The 20,775-nt window shown below is 42.7% G+C and overlaps 2 protein-coding genes across 4 annotated transcripts; one reads left to right on the top strand and one right to left on the bottom strand.

The window, feature by feature from the left end:
• Window positions 1-43: 43 nt before the first annotated feature.
• Window positions 44-16,449, bottom strand: sh3tc1 (SH3 domain and tetratricopeptide repeats 1). Of its 3 annotated transcripts, XM_058067868.2 has the most exons (21): window positions 16,064-16,449; window positions 15,641-15,847; window positions 13,478-13,538; window positions 13,249-13,314; window positions 11,587-11,714; window positions 11,066-11,171; window positions 10,860-10,991; window positions 10,496-10,694; window positions 10,359-10,435; window positions 10,097-10,292; window positions 9,901-10,031; window positions 8,464-8,502; window positions 7,097-8,383; window positions 6,898-7,038; window positions 6,610-6,831; window positions 6,360-6,540; window positions 4,454-4,604; window positions 4,256-4,378; window positions 2,114-2,264; window positions 1,850-2,046; window positions 44-327 (listed from the first exon to the last, which is right to left on the bottom strand). In XM_058067868.2, the coding sequence occupies exons 3-21, from the start codon at window positions 13,509-13,511 to the stop codon at window positions 46-48; spliced, it is 3,843 nt and encodes a 1,280-aa protein (XP_057923851.2). In that variant the 5' UTR covers window positions 13,512-13,538; window positions 15,641-15,847; window positions 16,064-16,449; the 3' UTR covers window positions 44-45. The 3 variants fall into 3 exon arrangements, with proteins under 3 accessions (XP_057923851.2, XP_057923855.2, XP_078652322.1); XM_058067872.2 differs by lacking the exon at window positions 16,064-16,449 and having other exon boundaries at window positions 15,641-15,995; XM_078796196.1 differs by lacking the exons at window positions 15,641-15,847; window positions 16,064-16,449 and adding an exon at window positions 13,632-13,697.
• Window positions 15,503-19,241, top strand: znf16l (zinc finger protein 16 like). Its single transcript, XM_058068005.2, has 3 exons — window positions 15,503-16,322; window positions 17,433-17,630; window positions 17,725-19,241. Exons 1-3 carry the CDS (start codon window positions 15,602-15,604, stop codon window positions 18,399-18,401), a joined length of 1,596 nt encoding a protein of 531 aa, XP_057923988.2. The 5' UTR covers window positions 15,503-15,601; the 3' UTR covers window positions 18,402-19,241.
• Window positions 19,242-20,775: the final 1,534 nt, after the last annotated feature.

Genomic DNA, 20,775 nt, shown 5'->3' with positions numbered 1-20,775 from the left:
GATATAACGCAGTGTTGATAAAATGGCCAAAAAGGAACATTTTCACTAAGTAGACAGTCCAGAATTAAATGATGGCGTTAAATGTGTGCTACAGTCCACGGCTGCGACATACTTGTGATCCGCCAAGATGTTTATCCTCCTCACATTGAGCTCTGCGGCAAGTCCTCTGGCTTTCTTATAAAAATAGAGCGAGAGCTCGCGGTCCATGAGGAAGTTGTGGTAGATGGTGGCTAGCCGGGTGTACAGCGTTAGCTGGCATTGCTTGTTCCCGACATCCATGGCGGCCGCCAGCGCCAAGTGGTAGTAGCCTGCAGCATCAAAGGGCTCCTGTAGGAAGAATTGAATTATTTTAGACATTTAAGTCCTGTTGAAAAAGCCAATCATTACCACACAGACGAGGGTCTTCAGTCATGAGGGATAATTTCCACATAACCATGTGCCGTTTGACGCTCCTGCACAACCTGAAGCTCCATTGTTGCATTTAAGGAAAATAATGATGCCCCCACCATTGTGCTGTGAGGAAAACATCTTGGGTGGGATCTCCTTGTCATGCCAGTAACGTTTGGAGCCATCAGGTTAGAGAATAAAAACTTTCGATGTCCCATATTTGGTGCTCTCATGCTAATTCCAAACTGTCAGTTTTGTGGGGTTGAAGGACGCGGGGCCTTTGAAGATTTTTTTTTTACTTAAACGCTTTCTCTCGCAGACGCCATCTGATGATTATTGGACTGCACTCGGCACAAGTAACAATGCTGAGGTTCTCATTGGGAGTGACCATGATGGATAGGATCAGGAACGAGTACATCAGAGAGACATTATGTTAGAAGCCTTGGAGATGGTTTGAACAGGTCCAGAGGAGAGATAGTGAATATATTGGTAGAAGGATGCTGTGTTTAGAGCTGCCAGGTAGGAGGCGTAGAAGAAGACCAAAGAGGAGGTTTATGGATGTAGTGAAGGAGGACATGAGGGTCGTTGACGTGAAAGAGACCGATGCAAAAAAACAGGGTCCCATTTTGTCTTTTTGCATATTAAAGCTCTACTCTGACATAAATAGACTGATGTTTAAATGGACTGAATTTTGTGTCAACAAAAGCGGTCTCCCATGTAAGTCGACGTTGGCTTAAGCGGGCACTTTTCAGAACAATAAGAACACTGTGGACCGTGGCCTGATGTGTGGGTCGCAGACAGGTTGTCATCTTCTTTAAACATACTTATAGGTTATCACATGGTTTGTCTGGTATCAGGCCAGGTATCATGCCCCCAAGTGTCAGTATCAGCACGAGACCGAAGGTCGTGATGCTCTTATTATCACATACTATTTAATCATGAGCTTATTATCACATACTATTTAATCAAAAGACTATTTTGTTTCCAGAAAATTTTATGTATTATATCTAAACAGTGTACACAATAATTGCAAAAATATTTCAACAATAATATTTTATCAACAGTCTTATCTTATCAATGTCTGACAATTAAAGTTCCATTAATCAAGTTTGGGTTTTTTGGTGACTGGAGAAGCACTAGGTACTAAGCACTCGTGTGCTGTTCTCTGATTGGTTGTTTCACGGGTACGATACCAGAGCAGCGCGCTCTGAGTGGACAGCTACGGGGGCTGATACTGGACATGGTTAAACTCTATATTTTATCAGTATCACTGCCCTGGGCTTTGACACAGTATCATTTCGGCCTTTTCCCGTATCATTCATGGGCGGTTTCTAGGGTACAGGGCCAATTAATACTGTAGTATGTGATAACTGTAAATACAGCCCTCCCTCGCCACATCGCTCCCTCGCTCTCACGGTTCTGAGTATACATGTACTGTATAGACACGTCCGCTCTGCCATACCTTTAGATGGTAGAAGAGGATGTCCCCCAAGTTGTGGTAGACCCTGGCATAGTAGAGAGCTTCCTCATCAAACTGCAGAGGTGCTGGACACAGGCTGAGTGTCTTCAGGTAGTAGTGTTCTGCCAGCTCACACTGACCCAAACACTGGTACAAACGGGCCAGTCGATGGTAGCCCACACGCTCATTCAGATGATCGCCTGCGTCACAGAATCAGCGTGACTTTACATTTAATTCCGATGTTAAGCTCTACTTGTGTTGCCGTACCTAGCGTGATACTGATGTCCAGCACGGTGTGAGCAAACTCCACAGCTTCTCCGTAGAGTTTTAGGCCAAGCATGACTTCTGTCAGCTTGTTGCACAACCTTAGCCTGCTGGCCATGCTACCGTACTTCACCGCAATAGGCAGAGCACGATCCTGCAGGCACAAAAACAACATATGCTGCTTAGGGCAGTGTTTTTCAAACTTTTTTGAGCCACGGCACATTTTAAATTTTTACATTGGAAAAATCTTGTGGCACACCACTAACCAAAAATGTTACAAAATGTCACCATGACCTCACACGTGCATCGGAGGAACAAGGTAGGTGTTGCCACACGGATCAATATTACATTGCTCTGCCAGTCAATGGGTCATGTGCAGTAAAACGTAAACACCAACATCACGTGATACCGGCTTCCCCGAGTTTTTCTTTCACTTGTTGGAATAACTCTAAATTGTCAATTTTTCGTTTGTCCAGTCTTGAAATTTAGTTTGAATCAAAAACAAAGTGCCGATTGCTGGCCTCCATTTTTAAAACTGAAGAACGTCTGGATCTGCGTGTTACGTCATATCTAAGCATGCTAATGCAATCTTGCTAATATTTTATAATTAAACTCAGGACATGTTTTATATAGATACAGTAAACCTCGGATATATCGGACTCGGATATATCGGAAATTCGCTCACAACGGACAGATAAAAAAGAACCGATTTTTCTGTAATGCATTTCCAATAAAAATTCATTGCACATATCGGATTTTTTATAACGGATTTCGCCTATTTCGGACAAAATCTCCAGTCCCGTTCCAATTTCCCTCGCATATATCGGATGGCCGCATCGTGGCCTTTGATCCATCTTTGATCCATGTTCACAGCCAAAGCTGAAGATTATAACATCTTTGTATGAATTACAGACATGTACATGAGCATGTACAACAAAATAAAAATAAAAATCTCAAATCTGTAGAAATGCCATCTTGTTGCTATTAGCGAGGTTTAGAAACCAAACGATAAACGTGAGTGCAAACGATAATGACGTCACATGTTATTGAAATGTATGGGAACTTGCCGACTTGTCAATAGCCTGTGACGTCATTATCGTTTGCGTTTACGTTTGGTTTCTAAACCTCGCTAATAGCAACAAGAAGGCATTTCTACAGATTTGAGAATTTTTTTTTATTTCGTTGTACATGCTCATGTACATGTCTGTAATTCATACAAAGATGTTATAATCTTCAGCTTTGGCTGTGAACATGGATCAAAGAAAGTTCCCCCATGGCATTGCGCGTCCGTGTAATGAATGTGGCGGACATTTTCCGGTATACGCATATAACGGATTTTGCTTATATCGGACAAAACCAGTGGGAACAATTGAATCCGATATATCCGAGGTTTACTGTATATATTTTCTTTTTTAATAAAACTGGACTTGTGAATAAAGTATAGAAGTGTTTAGATTCTGTTTCACAAATGGCACTAATGCATACGAAAGCTGCTTGCCAGCCGCCAATAACCAACAGAAGAAGAAAAACACCAGGAAGAAGAACGCACCCTGACAAATTTCCGTTTGAGCAGGTACAAGATACCTGAATCCTTTAATCCGAAAGTCATTCATTCATTTTCTACCGCTTTTTCCTCACGACGGTCGCGGGGGTTGCTGGAGCCTATCCCAGCTGTCTTCGGGCGAGAGGCGGGGTACACCCTGGACTGGTCGCCAGCCAATCACAGGGCACATATAGACAAACAACCATTCACACTCACATTCATACCTATGGACAATTTGGAGTCGCCAATTAACCTAGCATGTTTTTGGAATGTGGGAGGAAACCGGAGTACCCGGAGAAAACCCACGCATGCACGGGGAGAACATGCAAACTCCACACAGAGATGGCCGAGGGTGGGACATCCCTGTTCAATTCTTTCCGTTTGAGCAAATAAACCAAATGCAATTGGAATATTTGGCTCCATATATTCATGGTTATTGACATAATATTTGCAAATCATGATTAATAAATGTTAATTATAAAAAGTGATATTGGATAATTCCTCACGGCACACCTGACGGTTTCTCAAGGTACACTAGTGTGCCGTGGCACAGTGGTTGAAAATCACTGGCTTAGGGAACAAAGATGAGGAGCTTTGATTACCCTGTAATAGACAACAGCTTTGTCTCTTTCCTGGCTGCTGTTGAAGAAAAGGTCCCCGGCAGCTTCCAGCACTTCCAGGATGAACTTGGTGTCTCCTGTGCTCAGAGCCACGTCCTGAGCCACCTGAACACCACAGCAACAAAACATAAATTCATGTTTCGGAGCATAACGGTTGTGGAAATAGCTCTTTATAAAGACCTGTAGGTAAAGTTCAACAAGTTCAGTCTGGCCCAGGAGGTGGTAGATCTTCCCGGCCTGCAGCCAGCCGTGCGCCTCTTTCTCCCTGAAGCCCAAGTCAATGAAAATAGCCAGGCTGCTCTTTGTGTAGTCTAGAGCTGCACGATATGCCCTGCAAACATTCCACTATAAATATAGTGCTTTTTGTGTGTAGCTTTATTAACACTTTCGAGTGTTAATATACGTATGTAGTGTTTGCCTTTTATAATTCATATTTAAAAGTGTGTTACTCATTCATTCATTCATTTTCTACCGCTGTCTTTGGGCGAGAGGCGGGGTACACCCCGGACTGGTCGCCAGCCAATCACAGGGCACATATAGACAAACAACCATTCACACTCACATTCATACCTATGGACAATTTGGAGTCGCCAATTAACCTAGCATGTTTTTGGAATGTGGGAGGAAACCGGAGTACCCGGAGAAAACCCACGCATGCACGGGGAGAACATGCAAACTCCACACAGAGATGCCCGAGGGTGGAATTGAACCCTCGTCTCCTAGCTGTGAGGTCTGCGCGCTAACCACTGTACAATTATTTTTTCATTTTTCATACATTTTGAACATATCCAAATTGTCCATAGGTATGAATGTGAGTGTGAATGGTTGTTTGTCTATATGTGCCCTGTGATTGGCTGGCGACCAGTCCAGGGTGTACCCGGCGTCTTGCCCAAAGTCAGCTGGGATAGGCTCCAGCATACCCCTGCGACCCTGATGAGGATAAGCGGCATAGAAAATGGCCGTCAATTGACTCGCCTCTCTCTTTTCAGTTTATAATGGAATAAAGTCCCGTCATGGATAAGCGGCATAGTAAATGGAATTTACTACTATGTACACAATAAATATGCAACCAAATAGCTGTTCATGCTTAGATCAACTGATGACAAGCTTTTTCCCCATCAATACCAAGGTGGCGTCATGTTTCATTTTCTGTTTAGTGCCCAATTTTCACTATTGAAAGCAGGGGTCTCAAACACACGGCCAAATGTGGCCCGCAGGACACTAGTTTGAGGCCTCCGCCTTGATATGAAAGTTTAATGTTAGTGCGGCCCGCGCAAGTTTGATATGGATGCTGTATGGTATCATGTAACCAGAAAAAATTATTACGTTTGATTAATGTTCATGTTAAAGGTTAAATAACTGTTAATAGTTATCCTCCCTATCCGTGTGGAAGTGGTAAGTTTTTGGCTATTTAAGTTTAAAGGAAATAACTTGGAGGCTACCGTTTAGGTCGCTAGCTCTCTAGTTTGCGAGTTAGCATGTGTCTCAAGACCCTGCAGTTGCGCAATATGTTGTAAATAAAAAGAGTATAAATGTGACTATAGTCATGTTTTGTCATGTCTACAGGGCTCTAATAATGCTTTGTTCATTTTAATATAAAAAAATAATTTGTCTACCCACCAACTATATGTGGTTTCTTAAGTTTTTATTATTTGCAGTTTTATTATTATTACTATATTTATTTATTTATTACTGATTGATTTTCTTTATTCTTGATTTGTTTATTTATTTTTCATCTTATTTTGTGTAGAAAAATAAAGTAAGATATTTGAGAACAGTGGAATGTTTTATCAGAGCTTTTTTTATAGAAAATTGGAACCAAAGCGAAGTTTTTAAAATTTTTTTGTTTTTAATAAATGCGTTTTTTTTTTTTTGTGGAAAACCTGATGCGGCCCAGTCTCACCCAGACCCGAGCAGATCCAGAGGCCCACAAGTAAATTGAGTTTGAGACCCCTGATTTAAAGACTCGTAGGCAGTTTGATGTCTGCACCTTGGATAACATGGAGCTTCTGTGTGGCTGTATGATCATTCCACAACATCTATTATTGCTGCATGCGTCAAGACTCCAAAGAGTTAAAGAGGTCACCTGTGAGTGGCCAGCGAAAGGTACAGCTGGCTGACTATTTCCAGCGTCTCCCCCTCCTGTTCCCGCTCTCGTGTGCCTTGAAGCAGTCGGACCTGGTATTGGTTGTAGATGATGCACTGGGCCTGCTCCGACCGCTCACGTTCATACAGGTGGCACAGACATCTGGTGGCATTCAGCTGGCCTGTCAATCATTGAAATTCCTGTTTGGAATCAATTTGGAATCAATGAGATCAGCGTTTGAATGTTTTACATTGTAAGAGGTTAGCATGCATGGCGAGCAGCAGAGCCCACTCGTAGCATCCTTTCCCATAGTGCGTTTGCTGCTGGTCCATGTAGTGTCGTCCCAGCTCCAGCAGCACGGCGATGAAGCTGGTCTCATGACCGCCTTCATCCAGCTCGGAGAAAAGCTGCACGGACTCCATGAGGTGCCTCTGCGCTAGTCCTTTAGCACCCGCCTGAAGACAAAGCAGCCCTGGGCAAGAGTGAGGACGGGTCACTGACTGAAGTACATCGTATATCTGCTATATGTTATTAGTACCAATGTTAGCCTGAGCTACAGCCCAGTTTGCCATGTCTTCATACTCCTGGCAGATGTCCACAGCAGCCTGGTAGCTCTCTGCTGCCCTCCGGAGGTCTCCCATGCAGCGCAGCGCTACGCCACGCATGTTGAGAACCAGTCCTAAATGTCACAATAAGTTAGCACAAACAGTGCAGTTTATGTTAAACGACACACCGACCTTCCAGTGGCGTTGTGCAGTGCTCTGGGAGGGCGGTGAGGACCTCATCCAAGATGCGCACCGCCACGGTCGCTTGGCCGTCGTCGACATGCAGCCACGCCAGCCAGATAAGAGCACTCTTCTGTTCCGCCAGTGAGTCGGAAAGACACGGAGGAGGATTGTCGATGAGTGCCTGCATGAGTTGGATGGCTTTGCCGACCATTCTATGCTGATAAAAGAGCTGTGAGAGACACACAGCAAGCTGGTGCTTCAACTGGTGGCATGCTCCTTGCATCCCGGTTAAAGTAAGACACTGGTTTAAATAGGGAGCCATGAAAGCCGGGAAGCAGTCCTTTTCCTGGGTTCCACACAGTTGTTGGACATTTTCGGAGACGAGGAGCATACTGCTGAGGCTTTCAGTCAGCGTTAAACCAGGATGCAAGGATGCTCTCCGTGCTGAGCTAACACTAAGATTAGGGAGGCTCATTTCTCTGTAGAGCCTGCCTAGAATTAGATATCCTCCACTAGTGGAGATGTTTAACATTCCCTGTGCTCCAGCACAAAGTGCAAGTAGTCTTTCCAGGTATGGGACCACTTTGGCACCCTCAGCACGAGTCCAGTGATGCATAGCCAAAAGGTAACAAGCTCGAGCTTCTACTGTTTTGTTGTGAGACAGAAGTGCTTTCTTGAGGATGTATTTAAGAACCGAGCTGTCCTCCACGCATTCCAAGCAGTCTGGAGTTGCCATCAACAAGGCGGCAAGTCGCTCCGCCTGACCAAAGAAGCTCTCTGTGTTCTTCTGTAAAAGATAAATGCCAGCCAAGTTTGAGTAAATGCTGGCCAGTAGCCTGATGTCAGTGAAGGTTTCACAGGGAACGCCAAGAGCTTCCTCCAAGTACACTCGGGCCTGGCTGAACTTTGATCTGCCTGCACAAAGCTTAGCCAATAGGAAGCAAAGACGCGTCTGCGGCCACAATAGTCGCTTTTTCCTAGCGGTTTCCCTGGCAATAGCTAGGAAAGAAATCAACTCATCCTCATGAGCGCAGAAGACAGACGAGGACAGGAGCTCTGGACTGAGATTGTAGAGGACCTTGAACTCGTCTTTACAGTGTTGTCCGTCCAAAAAAGACACAAGCATTGTGATGTTTCTGTGTCCTTCTTCAGCTGCTCTGAAAAAAGGAAGTTTGACTTCATCGGCCTGGTTCACATCCTTTTGGATCCTCTCCAGGATACACTCTGAGGATGAATCCTTCTCTTGGGTAAGAATATTTTTTCTTAAGACCGGTTCAAGCGTGGCAGTCGGAGGTCCTGAAATTCAAAATTAAACCACTGAGTGCAGATTCTTCTGTCAAAGGACTTGATCCAACGTGAGAAGATGATGGACTTACTTGACTGCTTCTTCTCAGAGTCTTGGAAAGTGAACACATCTGGAATTGAACAAAATAACATTATCTTATTTCTGTATTACATTTTGCTCCTATCTGCATCGGACTTACTATTATACTTTTAATATCTGACTGCTGTGCCCCGCCCCGCTTTTACTCATGTTTTAACTGTGTATTAACCAATGAATGTTGTATTTTGTTGTCTTCTACTCTGTTTACTTGCTTTATTCAACTCCATTCTTCTGTAAAGTGTCTTTGAGTATTTTGATAAGCGGTATACAAATAAAATGTATTATTATTATTATTATTATTATTATTATTATTATTATTATTATTATTATTATTATTATTATTAGCACTCCGGTTTCCTCCCACATTCCAAAAACATGCTAGGTTAATTGGCGACTCCAAATTATCCATAGGTATGAATGTGAGTGTGAATGGTTGTTTGTCTATATGTGCCCTGTGATTGGCTGGCAACCAGTCCAGGGTGTACCCCGCCTCTCGCCCGAAGACAGCTGGGATAGGCTCCAGCACCCCCCGCGACCCTCGTGAGGAAAAGCGGTAGAAAATGAATGAATGAATGAATTATTATTAGCAAATACAGGCAATTATCTAGGGCACCAAGATTTCCAGGGGCCCTCAAAAGTCTCATAAAAACAGATTATTGATTTTTCGTCTTTCATCCATCCATCTATCTTCTATACCGCTTTTCCTCACTAGGGTCGTGGGCATGCTGGAGCCTATCCCAGCTGTCTTCAGGCGAGAGTACTCCCTGGACTGGTCGCCAGCCAATCACAGGGCACATATAGAAAAAAAACAACCATTCACACTCACATTCATACCTATGGACAATTTGGAGTCACCAATTAACCTAGCATGTTTTTGGAATGTGGGAGGAAACCGGAGTACCCGGAGAAAACCCATGCATGCACGGAGAGAACATGCAAACTCCACACAGAGATGGCCGAGGGTGGAATTGAACCCTGGTCTCCTAGCTGTGAGGTCTGCACGGTAACCACTAGACCGACGTGCCGCCCAGCATCATAATGTATTATCAATTAATATTTTTTTGTGTGGCTTGTGTGTTAACCACTCTTCCACCATACAGCCTCATCTTAATTTATGTGCTTAAAACTGGCCTGGGAAAGGCCTTGGCGTCATCCCTGGAAGAGTTGGCCAGGGATCAGAATCCCTACTGAGATTGCTGCCACCACGAATAATAGGAAGACAATGGAATGGAAAAGAATGGAAAACCACATCAAAATGTGTAATCTAACACAATTGTTTGGACCACTCACAGCTCCCTTCCGATGCAATGTACTATTCCATGTTACTGCACATGTGCAGATTTATTTAGGAAGACTGTAGCACAACAAACTTGTTAATGCTGTTTGGAGATAAATGAAGTAGAATTTCATGTAATGGCAAAAGTCTTACCTAGCTTGTAGTAACGACTGATGTCATTGCAACATTTGTCCTTCAACAAAGCGATGCTTTGCTCAATGACCTTGTCCTCTTGCAGTCTAAACAAGGTAGCTTCTTCTGTGTCTAGAAGGACGTCTGCTGACCTGGACAATAATACACAACAGCTGATGATTTCCATTCATTTTTTTTTTTTCTTTGACATACTCACTCGTATGTGTCAGCGGACACTTTGACGCTGCTCGTCCCCACCAGGCCTACTTCGCTAGTTGCTTCCTTCATGCCTAAGAACCAAAGGTGACAGGATGCGAGCCGTCCCACAATGATAACGCGATCGCCCGGTAACAAACTGAGCTCGTCTGGACCTTCGGCATCATACTGCACAGCGGCCACACAGATGCCTCTTGCTGAATGAAACAAGACTTTCATGAATAAAATATTTTTGTGAATAAAAATGATGTCTAGATACGTACCAAAATGCAGAGGGAAATCACAGACAGGCTTGCCGTCCCCAATCAAAATACTTTCTGCACAAGACTTGAGAAACCACCTGCATGTGGACACGCCATGACACAACACATTTTGTTACATGGGTAGCTATGTGACTCACTGATGAAAAGGTAGAACAGGTTCCAGCGCAGGTTTCGGGGCAGTGCCCCGGGCCCCATCTGCTAAACAAAGAACAGTCCACCCTGAGCCCAGGAAGGGGGGTTCAAAGAGGGCTACGTCCCCTTGCTCCAGGTACAGGTCTCCGGCAGATGTGGAGCTATCAAACATCTGGTTGGCTGTGCAGCTAGCGAAGAGTGATGCTGATTACACAAAAAAAACATTGTGACAGTCGATTCCCACCAAGTAAATGTTTTGTTTTGTAATGATAATATAAATTTATGTATAAACTTATAGATGGTATAATGGTTCCATTATTCATGTTTTTTTTTGCCATTTTTTGCCATATCACCCCACATTGCACTTACCTTCTTGCATGAGAATGCACATGTAGACAAGGTGAAGCGTGTCCTCATCGATGGAAACCTCCATTGCTAGATCTTTCTCTAGCCAAGACTTTTCATGGAACAATAGATTCTCCAAGCAGTGACCCAGAAGACCTTTTAAAAACATAAAAAAATATGACAACAGCGCCAGTAGATGGATGTAAAAAGAATATGAAATGTCAACCTACCATGTGTATAGTATGTGGTGAACTTCCACACTTGCTCAAACATCTGGAAAGTAACAAAAATCACTTTGTCCTCGCTGTCAATGGAGACCACACGGGCAGACAACTCCTGTTGGACAACATTGAAATACATAGTATCATAATTTTTTAACAATTTATAAAATATTTTTATTTGTATTTACAGTGGGGAAAAATAAGTATCCGGTCCACTGCTGATTCTGTCCCAGAATTTTTATGGCAGGTTTATTGTAACACAGAATGTAAAAGAATAACATTAAGTCCCTGCATGGAAGGTGAAACAGCCACAACCAACCACTGGTTGACATCAAATACTTATTTCCCTCAATACAAATTAATTTAGAACCTTTATTGAACCATAAAAATACGTACAGTTCATACACAATCAGCAAAATCTAATACTTATTTCCCCCACTGTATTTCCATCTTTTCATTTCACATAATAAATAAAAACCTAAAGTGAGCGTGTGTTTTTGTAAAATTGTGTATGTGTGTGTGTGTTGCACCGTAAAAAGAGCATCGAGCTCTGTGCTGTCGGCCTGCAAAAGCCGCAGTTTCCCTTGCAGTTCCTGCGACTCCTCGAGCGCAGAAAGACGCTCGGGACCCGTGACCACATCCAGACGTAGAGGTAGACCTACGCATCACCAAATGCACTCAATGAAGAACTCCTCAACATCGTCATGAATAAAGTACTAAAACTACAGGTGGGCAATTATGCAAATTTGTTATTAACCTGATGCAGTAGTGGATTATTTCAGTAATGGTATTATTATAATATTTTAATATTATAATATATTATTATAATATAATATTAATATTGTACATATTACTGTAATACTGTAATAGCTTGTCACATTCATAGATCATACTGTTTATAATTTATATAATCTGCAATAACCGTACTCTAGTCACTTCATTGCAATACTGTACATATTACTGTTATTATATATTGTCACATCCATACTGTTTATAATCTGTATAATCTGCAATAGCCATATTATAGTCATTTATATATCTGTACATATCCTCACTGTATTATAGTTATAGCCTGTTATAGTTTTTTTACATAGATCTGTTCATTTTTGTTCTACATTTACTTACTACTAAGGTACTTATAAAATTGCATTTCTGGTTGGATGCTAACTGCATTTTGTTGCCCTGTACCAGTGACATGAGCAATAACAAAGTTGAATCTAATCTAATGTAATTAATAAATCATCATCGTCACTAATTTGTCATGAATTCAACTAATCACCAAGAGAAGCAAGGTAGCTTTGAAATATACTATGTGGGAATCCCACACAATATACATTACAAAAGAAGCTACTGTCACATATAAAACTACAGTAAAGTCTCGTTATATCGATATCGGTTATAACGAATTACTACTTATTACGATACTATTTTCATTTCCCGGGAAATTTCTAGTCTTTTATGATATAATTAGTTCCGTTAGTACGATACCCGGTTATTATGATAATCCGGTTACTACGATGCCCTTTTCATCTCCCGCCAGCCAATTTGGTCTGCTTATATCGATACAAAAGCAGCTTAAATCAATCTTTGCTTAAGGATTTCCTGTATAGAATCTATACACACACGAGAGAAACCACGAACGCAGTTGGTTCTTCTGTTGCAGGCATGTGTTTGGCCAGTTATGTGGGCGGGGTTGAGCATGACCTGTGAACCAGGAAGTGCGGGAATCGGTGTGTGTGCTGCGCTCTGGTGGTGTGAAAAATAAAGTTGACTGGAAGCAGCCGTTCGCCATGTTCTTTTTTGGTATTGAAATCCTGAAGCAAAGATTGATTTAAGCTGCTCGACATTGTTCTATACTATAGAACATTGTTCTATAGTATAGAACAATGTCGAGTGCATTATTGCTCACTTTTAATGCAGTTCGGCGCAGGATCGGATATATGGATAGTCCGGTTATATCTGTATTTTTTCCAACTCCCGAGAATATCGATATAACGAGACTTTACTGTATATGACAAAGTTGGTGTGTTTGAAAAATAGTAACGAGTCAGTGAGTCCATACTGACTTTAAGATTAATCAGTGACTTGAGAACACTTTAAATGGATTCACATGACTGCCTACGACTGCATGGGTCATACAGTATTTCTGATTTTATGACCCAGTCACGAATGTGAATGTGTGGTAGGCCTACCTCCTGGAAGGTTCTCCCCGGGTGTTCCCTTAACACTGGCAGCATCTCTGCAAAAAGCACCCCCCACTGCAGAAGAATCATGCACAATGAAGGAAAAATAACATGTATACGACTCTAAAATGCGATTATAAAGCATAGTATTCACTGACAATGACACTGTTTAATATTTACCATATGTTGCAGTGTTTTCTAATTATAAGATGGCAGTAGTTTTGTATTAAATTCTTACCAAGTCTGCTGTGCCGTCTGTTTCGCTCCATCATGGAAGAAAACTGCTTGCCCAGTCCTTCCTTTCAAACAAAGTCAGGCATTTGCAGGTTAATCATCACTCGGTGAACAAATAAAGAACTTTCCAAACTACCGAAATGGGTTAAGATGCCCACATTTGGTTCATCCAGGCTCCCTCAGAGAACTTTCTCTTTTGTTTTTTTTTGCACCGACTGTGTCATTTTGTGTGTGTGAGCCACACCAGGAACACACTCAGCACTTCCTTTCCTTCGCTCAGTTCCTCTGTGAGATGGAATTTATACCAGCAAGCCCGCGTAGAATCACATGGAAAAAAAGGTCACAGCACTAAAGTCCAGTCAAGTTGACTCTCAATGAAAGCCTTCAATGTCTTTTATTGCTTGTAAAAAAGTTACCTTCCAATGAGAACACAAGCTCTGTAACAAGCGAAAAAACTCAAATAAATATCAATAAGTTTACTAACATCTAACCTTCACAGTGTTTTCAGTTAGGCACCCTATTCATAAAAAAATAAATAAATGTTATGAATCTATGTTACAGAATCAAAGCTGGCAACACAGTACACACATTTACTTTTGCAGTGGGGTGATGGCGCTCGATCTGCTCAGAGCATACAAGCCACACCCCACATAACAGACACACACACACACACACACACATGCGCAGGAAAAAATGAAGTAATCAGACAAAAAACAAAACGCAGTCCATCAGTCAAACATTTGGCTAATACTTGCAGTTATACTGCCAGAAGTACAAACATATGACACATACAATGTTGGCGGAAACGTTATTAGCCGGTGTTAGCTACACCATGCACACTAGCCATTCCACAACAGCTTTCTTAATGAGGTTGTTGGAAAAAATATTAAACATTAAAAGACACAAAAGATCGATTGGTGATTGCACTTTTTTTTGGAGGATGAACATACATTGTGTTCTGCATCCTTGTGTTATATTAGAGTGATCTCTCAGATGTGTCTGCTCCTGTATTTAATACTGCTACCAGTAGAGGGTGTGAGAGTTGAAGATGTGTCCAGGTCGTCTCAGTCATCTGTTTGTCTGTAGCCAGCTAAATTCAGAGCCACAACAGTCCTAAAGGGCTTAGGGAGAACCTGACTATTGTGTCCTGCATTCTGATTTGATCTGATCTGTAGACTATTGTCACTCAATCTCCTTTATGCTGCCTGTTTCGTGTTGTATGATCGTTAGCTGTTTGTTAGCTGATCGTTAGCAATCATATGCTGAATGAAGGCGGACTGCAAATAAATCTTCGGTTCATGGAGGACAGGGAAGTTTATGTTTTAATAAGGATACAAAAAGTCTACAGCCCAACGGTGCCAGGACAAGCCACGATCAACAGAATGAATGCCTCAGTCACTGAATTTGTGTCAAATCTCGTAAGTTGATCATTAAAATTCAAAGGAAATGTGAGACTGTTTAACCAATGCCTGTATATATGGCGAGGAATTTTACAGCTTTAAACATATATAATAATTGTGGCAAAATATAGTTGGGTACCTCACGGATTTCACTTACTGTGGACAATCTGCGGAAAAGTGTACCTAGGTTTTACTACTCGCTTTTCCTTTTTGAGGGCTGGTTTAGGAAAATGTGTCATTTTGAGGAAATGTGTGTTTAAATATTATCAAATTGCATTGATAAAATAAATGCATTGACAAAAAAATATATTTGTCGTCCAGTGTTTTATTGTGATTATAATCATGATCAACAAATTAAGGCAAAAACCACTAAAATGTGCATCGACAATAATGGCAATGTGCATTATTTACTTGGTATCGGATCGATACAAAAATTTGCAGTATCGCCCACGTCTACTGTTACCGTTAAAGAGTAACATTTATAGTAAAGTTCAAGTCTAATAACAATAAGATCCAGTTTCCGGCTTAAAAAAATACATGTCGGTTAACGGTTCAAATTGGCTTCGTCAAAGCATTGTTCTCACTGTGCTGCTTTTATTTTGTAGTACTATAATCCGGTGTGATCACCCATGCTAAACTTCACTAGCCACCCTGGAGCATCAGCATAACATTAGCTTGCTAGCTTAAAAACTCTGCTGTCAACAGAGAATCGTCGTGTTAAATCATCTATGAGTCGCAAAAGAAATCACAGTTTCTCTGACACTAACCTTTCCCCTGGACTCCAGGGCGCTTTCATGGAGCCTCCCGGGTCGAACGACGGCGATTTCCTGATGCTGGAGCCCGACGAAGAGCTGCTGTGCTCGGTAAACGACATCAGCGAGCACCTGGGCAGGAATATCAGCGTGGTGTTAGAAACGGCGATCTCCGAGATCCGCCAAATGGTCAGCATGAGGATACGGGTGCTGAAAATGGAGCTGAGGGAAAAAACAGAGGAGATCGCGGTGTTAAAGGCGAGGCTGAGCAGCGTGCAGAGGGACACCAAGGAGCTCGGAGGAGCGAGCGTGGAGGCGGAGGCAGCTGCCTGTAAGAGGTCCGAGGCGACCTCCAAGCTGCTCAACGCGGACCCCAAGAGAACCAAATCTATCCTACCGGGGGTGAAGAAAGAGAACATCGACGCGATTTGTCACTACCTGATGAAGGACAAGAACTCCAGAGGGGGAGCGGAGATGGACGGGGAGCAGAGCGGCCAAGAAAACGACGACAGAGACGTTCGTCCGGAGGACGACCAGCATCCCCTCAATCTGTGGCCGGACAGCGGGGTGGCAGCCTCCGGGCCTGGGCACGCAGACTCCAGTGCGGATGACATCTTCAACATGCTCCCCACTAGCAGCAAACGCATTTATGACTACGAGTGGATGGCTCCCGTGGAGTACTCAGCAGACCTGAAAGGTAAAACGTGTCACCATGGAAACAAAAGAACCAACTTAACCAATAGCGCTCGATGCTTATTACTGTTTCTATATATACTTATACTCCGATAAGTGTATACATGTTGTGTACTGTATGAAATTTGACTCTAGTGCTGTACCAAATCCTATACTGTCGTTACCGGAAATGACGATTCTCCTCTTCTTCTCCTTTTTAATTGTGAATTGCAATTTGCAACCACTCGCGTTAGTCCCTCCCTTTCCGTGTGTGTGTATGGAAAGGCAACAAGGACGGAACCTTGTTACATGAAATTTGGCACACAATAGGAATGAAAGCAGGGGAACTACAAAAACATGAACCATGGCCATGGTTTAGATCAGGTGTTCCTAAACTTTTTACAGTCAGACATTTGAGCTGAAGTACTCCATACATGGCTTAAAAAAACATAAAACATATATCTTATGAAATATTGAACATTTAACAATTCATTGTTTAATTGAATTCATAGTAATCCCAAGTCAAAAATGTGTATTTTAAAATGTGTATCTGTGTATGTGTATCTTTAATCCGTTCCAGAAGGTCCGGCTCAAACCAAAACGTACTCTAACCAAAGCAAATTTTACTATAGAAAAAAATAATAAATCCAATGAATCAATTTAATACAGCCAGAAATTTTAACTATAATTATTGTCGGCGGCACAGCGGTCGAGTGGTTAGCGCGCAGACCTCACAGCGAGGAGACCAGGGTTCAATTCCACCCTCGGCCATCTTTGTGTGGAGTTTGCATGTTCTCCCCGTGCATGCGTGGGTTTTCTCTGGGGACTCCGGTTTCCTCCCACATTCCAAAAACATTATAGGTTAATTGGTGACTCCAAATTGTCCATAGTCCATGGTTGTTTGTCTATATGTGCCCTGTGATTGGCTGGCGACCAGACCCAAAGACAGCTGGGATAGGCTCCAGCGTGAGGAAAAAGCGGTAGAAAATGAATGAATGAATGATGGTGAGAGGCATATTATAGGGTTTAGAATATGAAAAATAAGAATTTTTATGGATTTTATGTGTGCATGAATTATTTGTGTTTTTGCGAATAGCAATAGTGATGGAATGTCGTACCCACATTGTCTTCTCAGTGATGAAGCAGCCCGAGTGTGAGGACGCTCCAGCTGCCAGAACTGAGGTAGATGAGGACGAGAAAGGCTCATCAAGACTTGAACAGACGGCGGCCCGCTTTTCACACATTCAGACGGCTGACTTCTCCATGGTGCCGCACAGTTCTCCCGGGGAGGGCGACAGTCCCCTGCAGGGCAACACGGGCAGACCTCAGACAGGTGGGCAAAGAAATGAAATCAATTGAGATTTCCTTAATTAATCACAAGTGTTTGTTTGTTCTAACTTTGTTTGTTCTCTATTTGTGTTTTCCAGGTCAGCAGTTTCCCAACCACACCTTCATTTGCTCTTTGTGCGGAACCTTCTGTCCTGATTCGGCGTTCCTGGAGGAGCATATTAAACTGATTCACTCGGACACAGAAGGTGTGCAAGCTCTCCAGGCCCTGCAGAGCATCGTTGCTGCTCCCACCGTTGCAGGGGACAGCAGCACAGTGGGCACGGGACACAATGAGCTAGGACAGGACGGAAGAGAAGATGCGTCTGCTGCCAACAAGGAGGTGAAAATGAAGGGCAGATACGAGTGTGGGGACTGCGGCCGCCAGTTCAACTACCTGGGCAACCTGCGGCAGCACCAGCGCATCCACACAGGAGAGAAACCCTTCGCGTGTCCTGACTGCGGCGAGAGGTTCCGCCACGCTGCTCGCTTGAAGAGCCACAGGCTGGTGCACAGTGGTGACCAGAGCCCCTTCCCTTGCCCCCAATGTGGAAAAGGCTTCTCGGTCCTCTCTGGACTCAAGAGACATCAACGCGTCCACACCGGCGAGAGCCCATACGCTTGCCCGCAGTGTGGTCGCCGCTTTAAAGAGCTGGGCAACCTGTACACCCACCAGAGGATACACAGTGGAGCCACCCCCTACTGTTGCCAGCAGTGTGGGCGCAGCTTTCGCCACCTGGGCACCTATAAGAGCCACCGATGTACGCCTGCAGAGTGACTCCTGCCTTACAGATATGATGTCCAAGTGCTGACATGATAAAATACTCATAAATAGGCCATGAGAGTAAACATTTAACAAGAGAATTGACTGACTTACTAGGATCCTCTGGAGGCATTGATGAGGCCACCAAAGGTTCTGGTTCTTCAGTAGTTCTGCATAGCGGTGCCTCCGATTTTTGTCAGCTGTAGGACATAATTAACAAATATAAAAATGGATTCAAATCAAACACATGCAAACATAAAAAAATGATGAACAAGACTTTTGGCACTATGGCGCCATCGTGTGGACGATACGAGTAATGCAGACACGTTGGCCTTCACGCTTTTGTGCTCCAGTATACACTACCAGTTACAACAGAGTGTGGATGCTTATTTGTGGCCTTGGGTTTGGCTGGCAACAAACTCCAGGGTTGGATGAAAAGACAGCTGGGATAGGCTCAAGCACACCTGCAACCCTGGTGAGGACAAGCAGGCCAAGAAAATGGATGGACGGACAAGCAGTCAAACATTTGGACACACTTGCTCGTTCAACAGCCTGAGCAAGCGTGTCCTGGTTTTGAGTGGTAATGTATGTTAATCAAGTCCTGTTGAACTTTTAACCCAATTTAGTGGCCATTTTATATATTGTATAAACTCTTAATATATTTTTAAAGGTGCCAAATAAAAACCCAAATAATGTCTGATGTAATAGATCAATTGTCTCGACATTAAAAAAAACAATAGAAGCAACCTTCCTAATCATCCTTCATCAATCTTCCTAATTATCAGACTAATTTCAGTTGGTGTAAACTCGACTTTGAACGATGAAATAAAAGTTCTGTCATATCATACCATAGTGATCCACATGTTTTATGGGCTGCCTCTCTAGTTATGTGTATGTATTCAGTTTTTTTTTTTCAAGCGAAAGTTGTTAAATGAAAAGTTTGAGGGTTTTTTTTTGGTAACTAAACATATACTGACTTAGACTGGATTGGTTTTTAGCATCTTTAACGTACGCAAAATAAGTACTCCAATTGTTCTGGATGTGGCTGCCTTGTCTTAAAGGGACAGTATCCAACTCGCTCTATATTACATTTGTTTTAACCCAAAAAATACAAACCACCAGTGGTAAATATTTGTACCGTCACTCACAAAAGCAGTCTCAAAGTCATAAGCGACAATTTACACTCATATTGTTGTAATAACAGCTAACGTTACTAGCTAAACTTTAGCTAATCACTAGCTAATCATTAGCTGTGCGTCAGTGTATGTCAGTTGTAGCTTACGTTTTCATTCTACCTCTTCTTCCACTTCCATCCATTCTAAACCCGTGTAATGTTCTACTCAAATCCCAACTGTAGGAGGCGCTATGCACCCTGATTCCACCAATGAGTAATCCAAAACTGATTTACTCAAATTTGAGAGTGGGTGGGGAGTCTAATCTGGACACAAATAAGGCATAGTGGACTTTGACAGAAAATGCAAAACATGGTGGACGTGCACGGCAAGGTGACATTGACATGCAAAGCAGACGGCAAGTCCAAAACGACTTTGGCTCCACTTTGCCGGATGACCTTTTCACACAGGAAATTAATTCCAAGTAAACACACAATGCCTCTTTCTCCTTGTAACGATCATAGAACCCCCTGCTGAAGCGTATTCTACAAGCAAACCGCATTTTCATTTGGGAAATGATTCCCCCTCAATCTTCTCCTTGAGGACCACCTGAGGCACGGACAAGTCGTGATCTGATCTGAAGCAGCTGTCACTAGAATGACGTGTCCAAACTGTGTATTTAACAACAAATTGGCCTTGCTTCCTGCTTTTTTAATTCACTACAACACATCAATCAAGGCGGCCTTATTAAACGTCACGGTCTGTTGATGGCAACTCATCTGTGAGGGAATCTTATAAATGGCTTATTTCATTTCAATTCACGCACTTTATTGGCCCTCGGTGTATTCTAAAAAAAAATAATTATTAATTGATAATAGCATATGATGCTGGGCGGCACGGCGCTCGAGTGTTTAGCGCGCAGACCTCACAGCTAGGAGACCAGAGTTCAATTCCACCCTCGGCCATGTCTGTGTGGAGTTTGCATGTTCTCCCTTTCTTTGTTCTGCATGAAAAGGCCTTAGTTTCTGTACATACACTTTCATATGTATACAGTCATCCCTCGTTTATCATGCTTAATGGGTTCCAGACTCAACCAATGAGTGAATTTCCATAAAGTCGGATTCAAATAGTAGAATATTTTTGTCATTATTAGGTTTTTTTAATTTCCTGCCTTCGTTAGTATCTTTAATCCGTTCCAGAAGGTCCGACTCAAACCAAAACGTACTCTAACCAAAGCAAATTTTACTATAGAAAAAAAAAAATAAATCCAATGAATC

Source organism: Doryrhamphus excisus, linkage group LG2 (genome assembly GCF_037039965.1).
Source record: "Doryrhamphus excisus strain RoL-2023G ecotype Guam linkage group LG2, RoL_Dexc_Guam_v1.1, whole genome shotgun sequence".
In the NCBI taxonomy this organism is placed as follows: domain Eukaryota; kingdom Metazoa; phylum Chordata; class Actinopteri; order Syngnathiformes; family Syngnathidae; genus Doryrhamphus; species Doryrhamphus excisus.
This window is presented reverse-complemented; position numbering and strand designations above follow the sequence as displayed.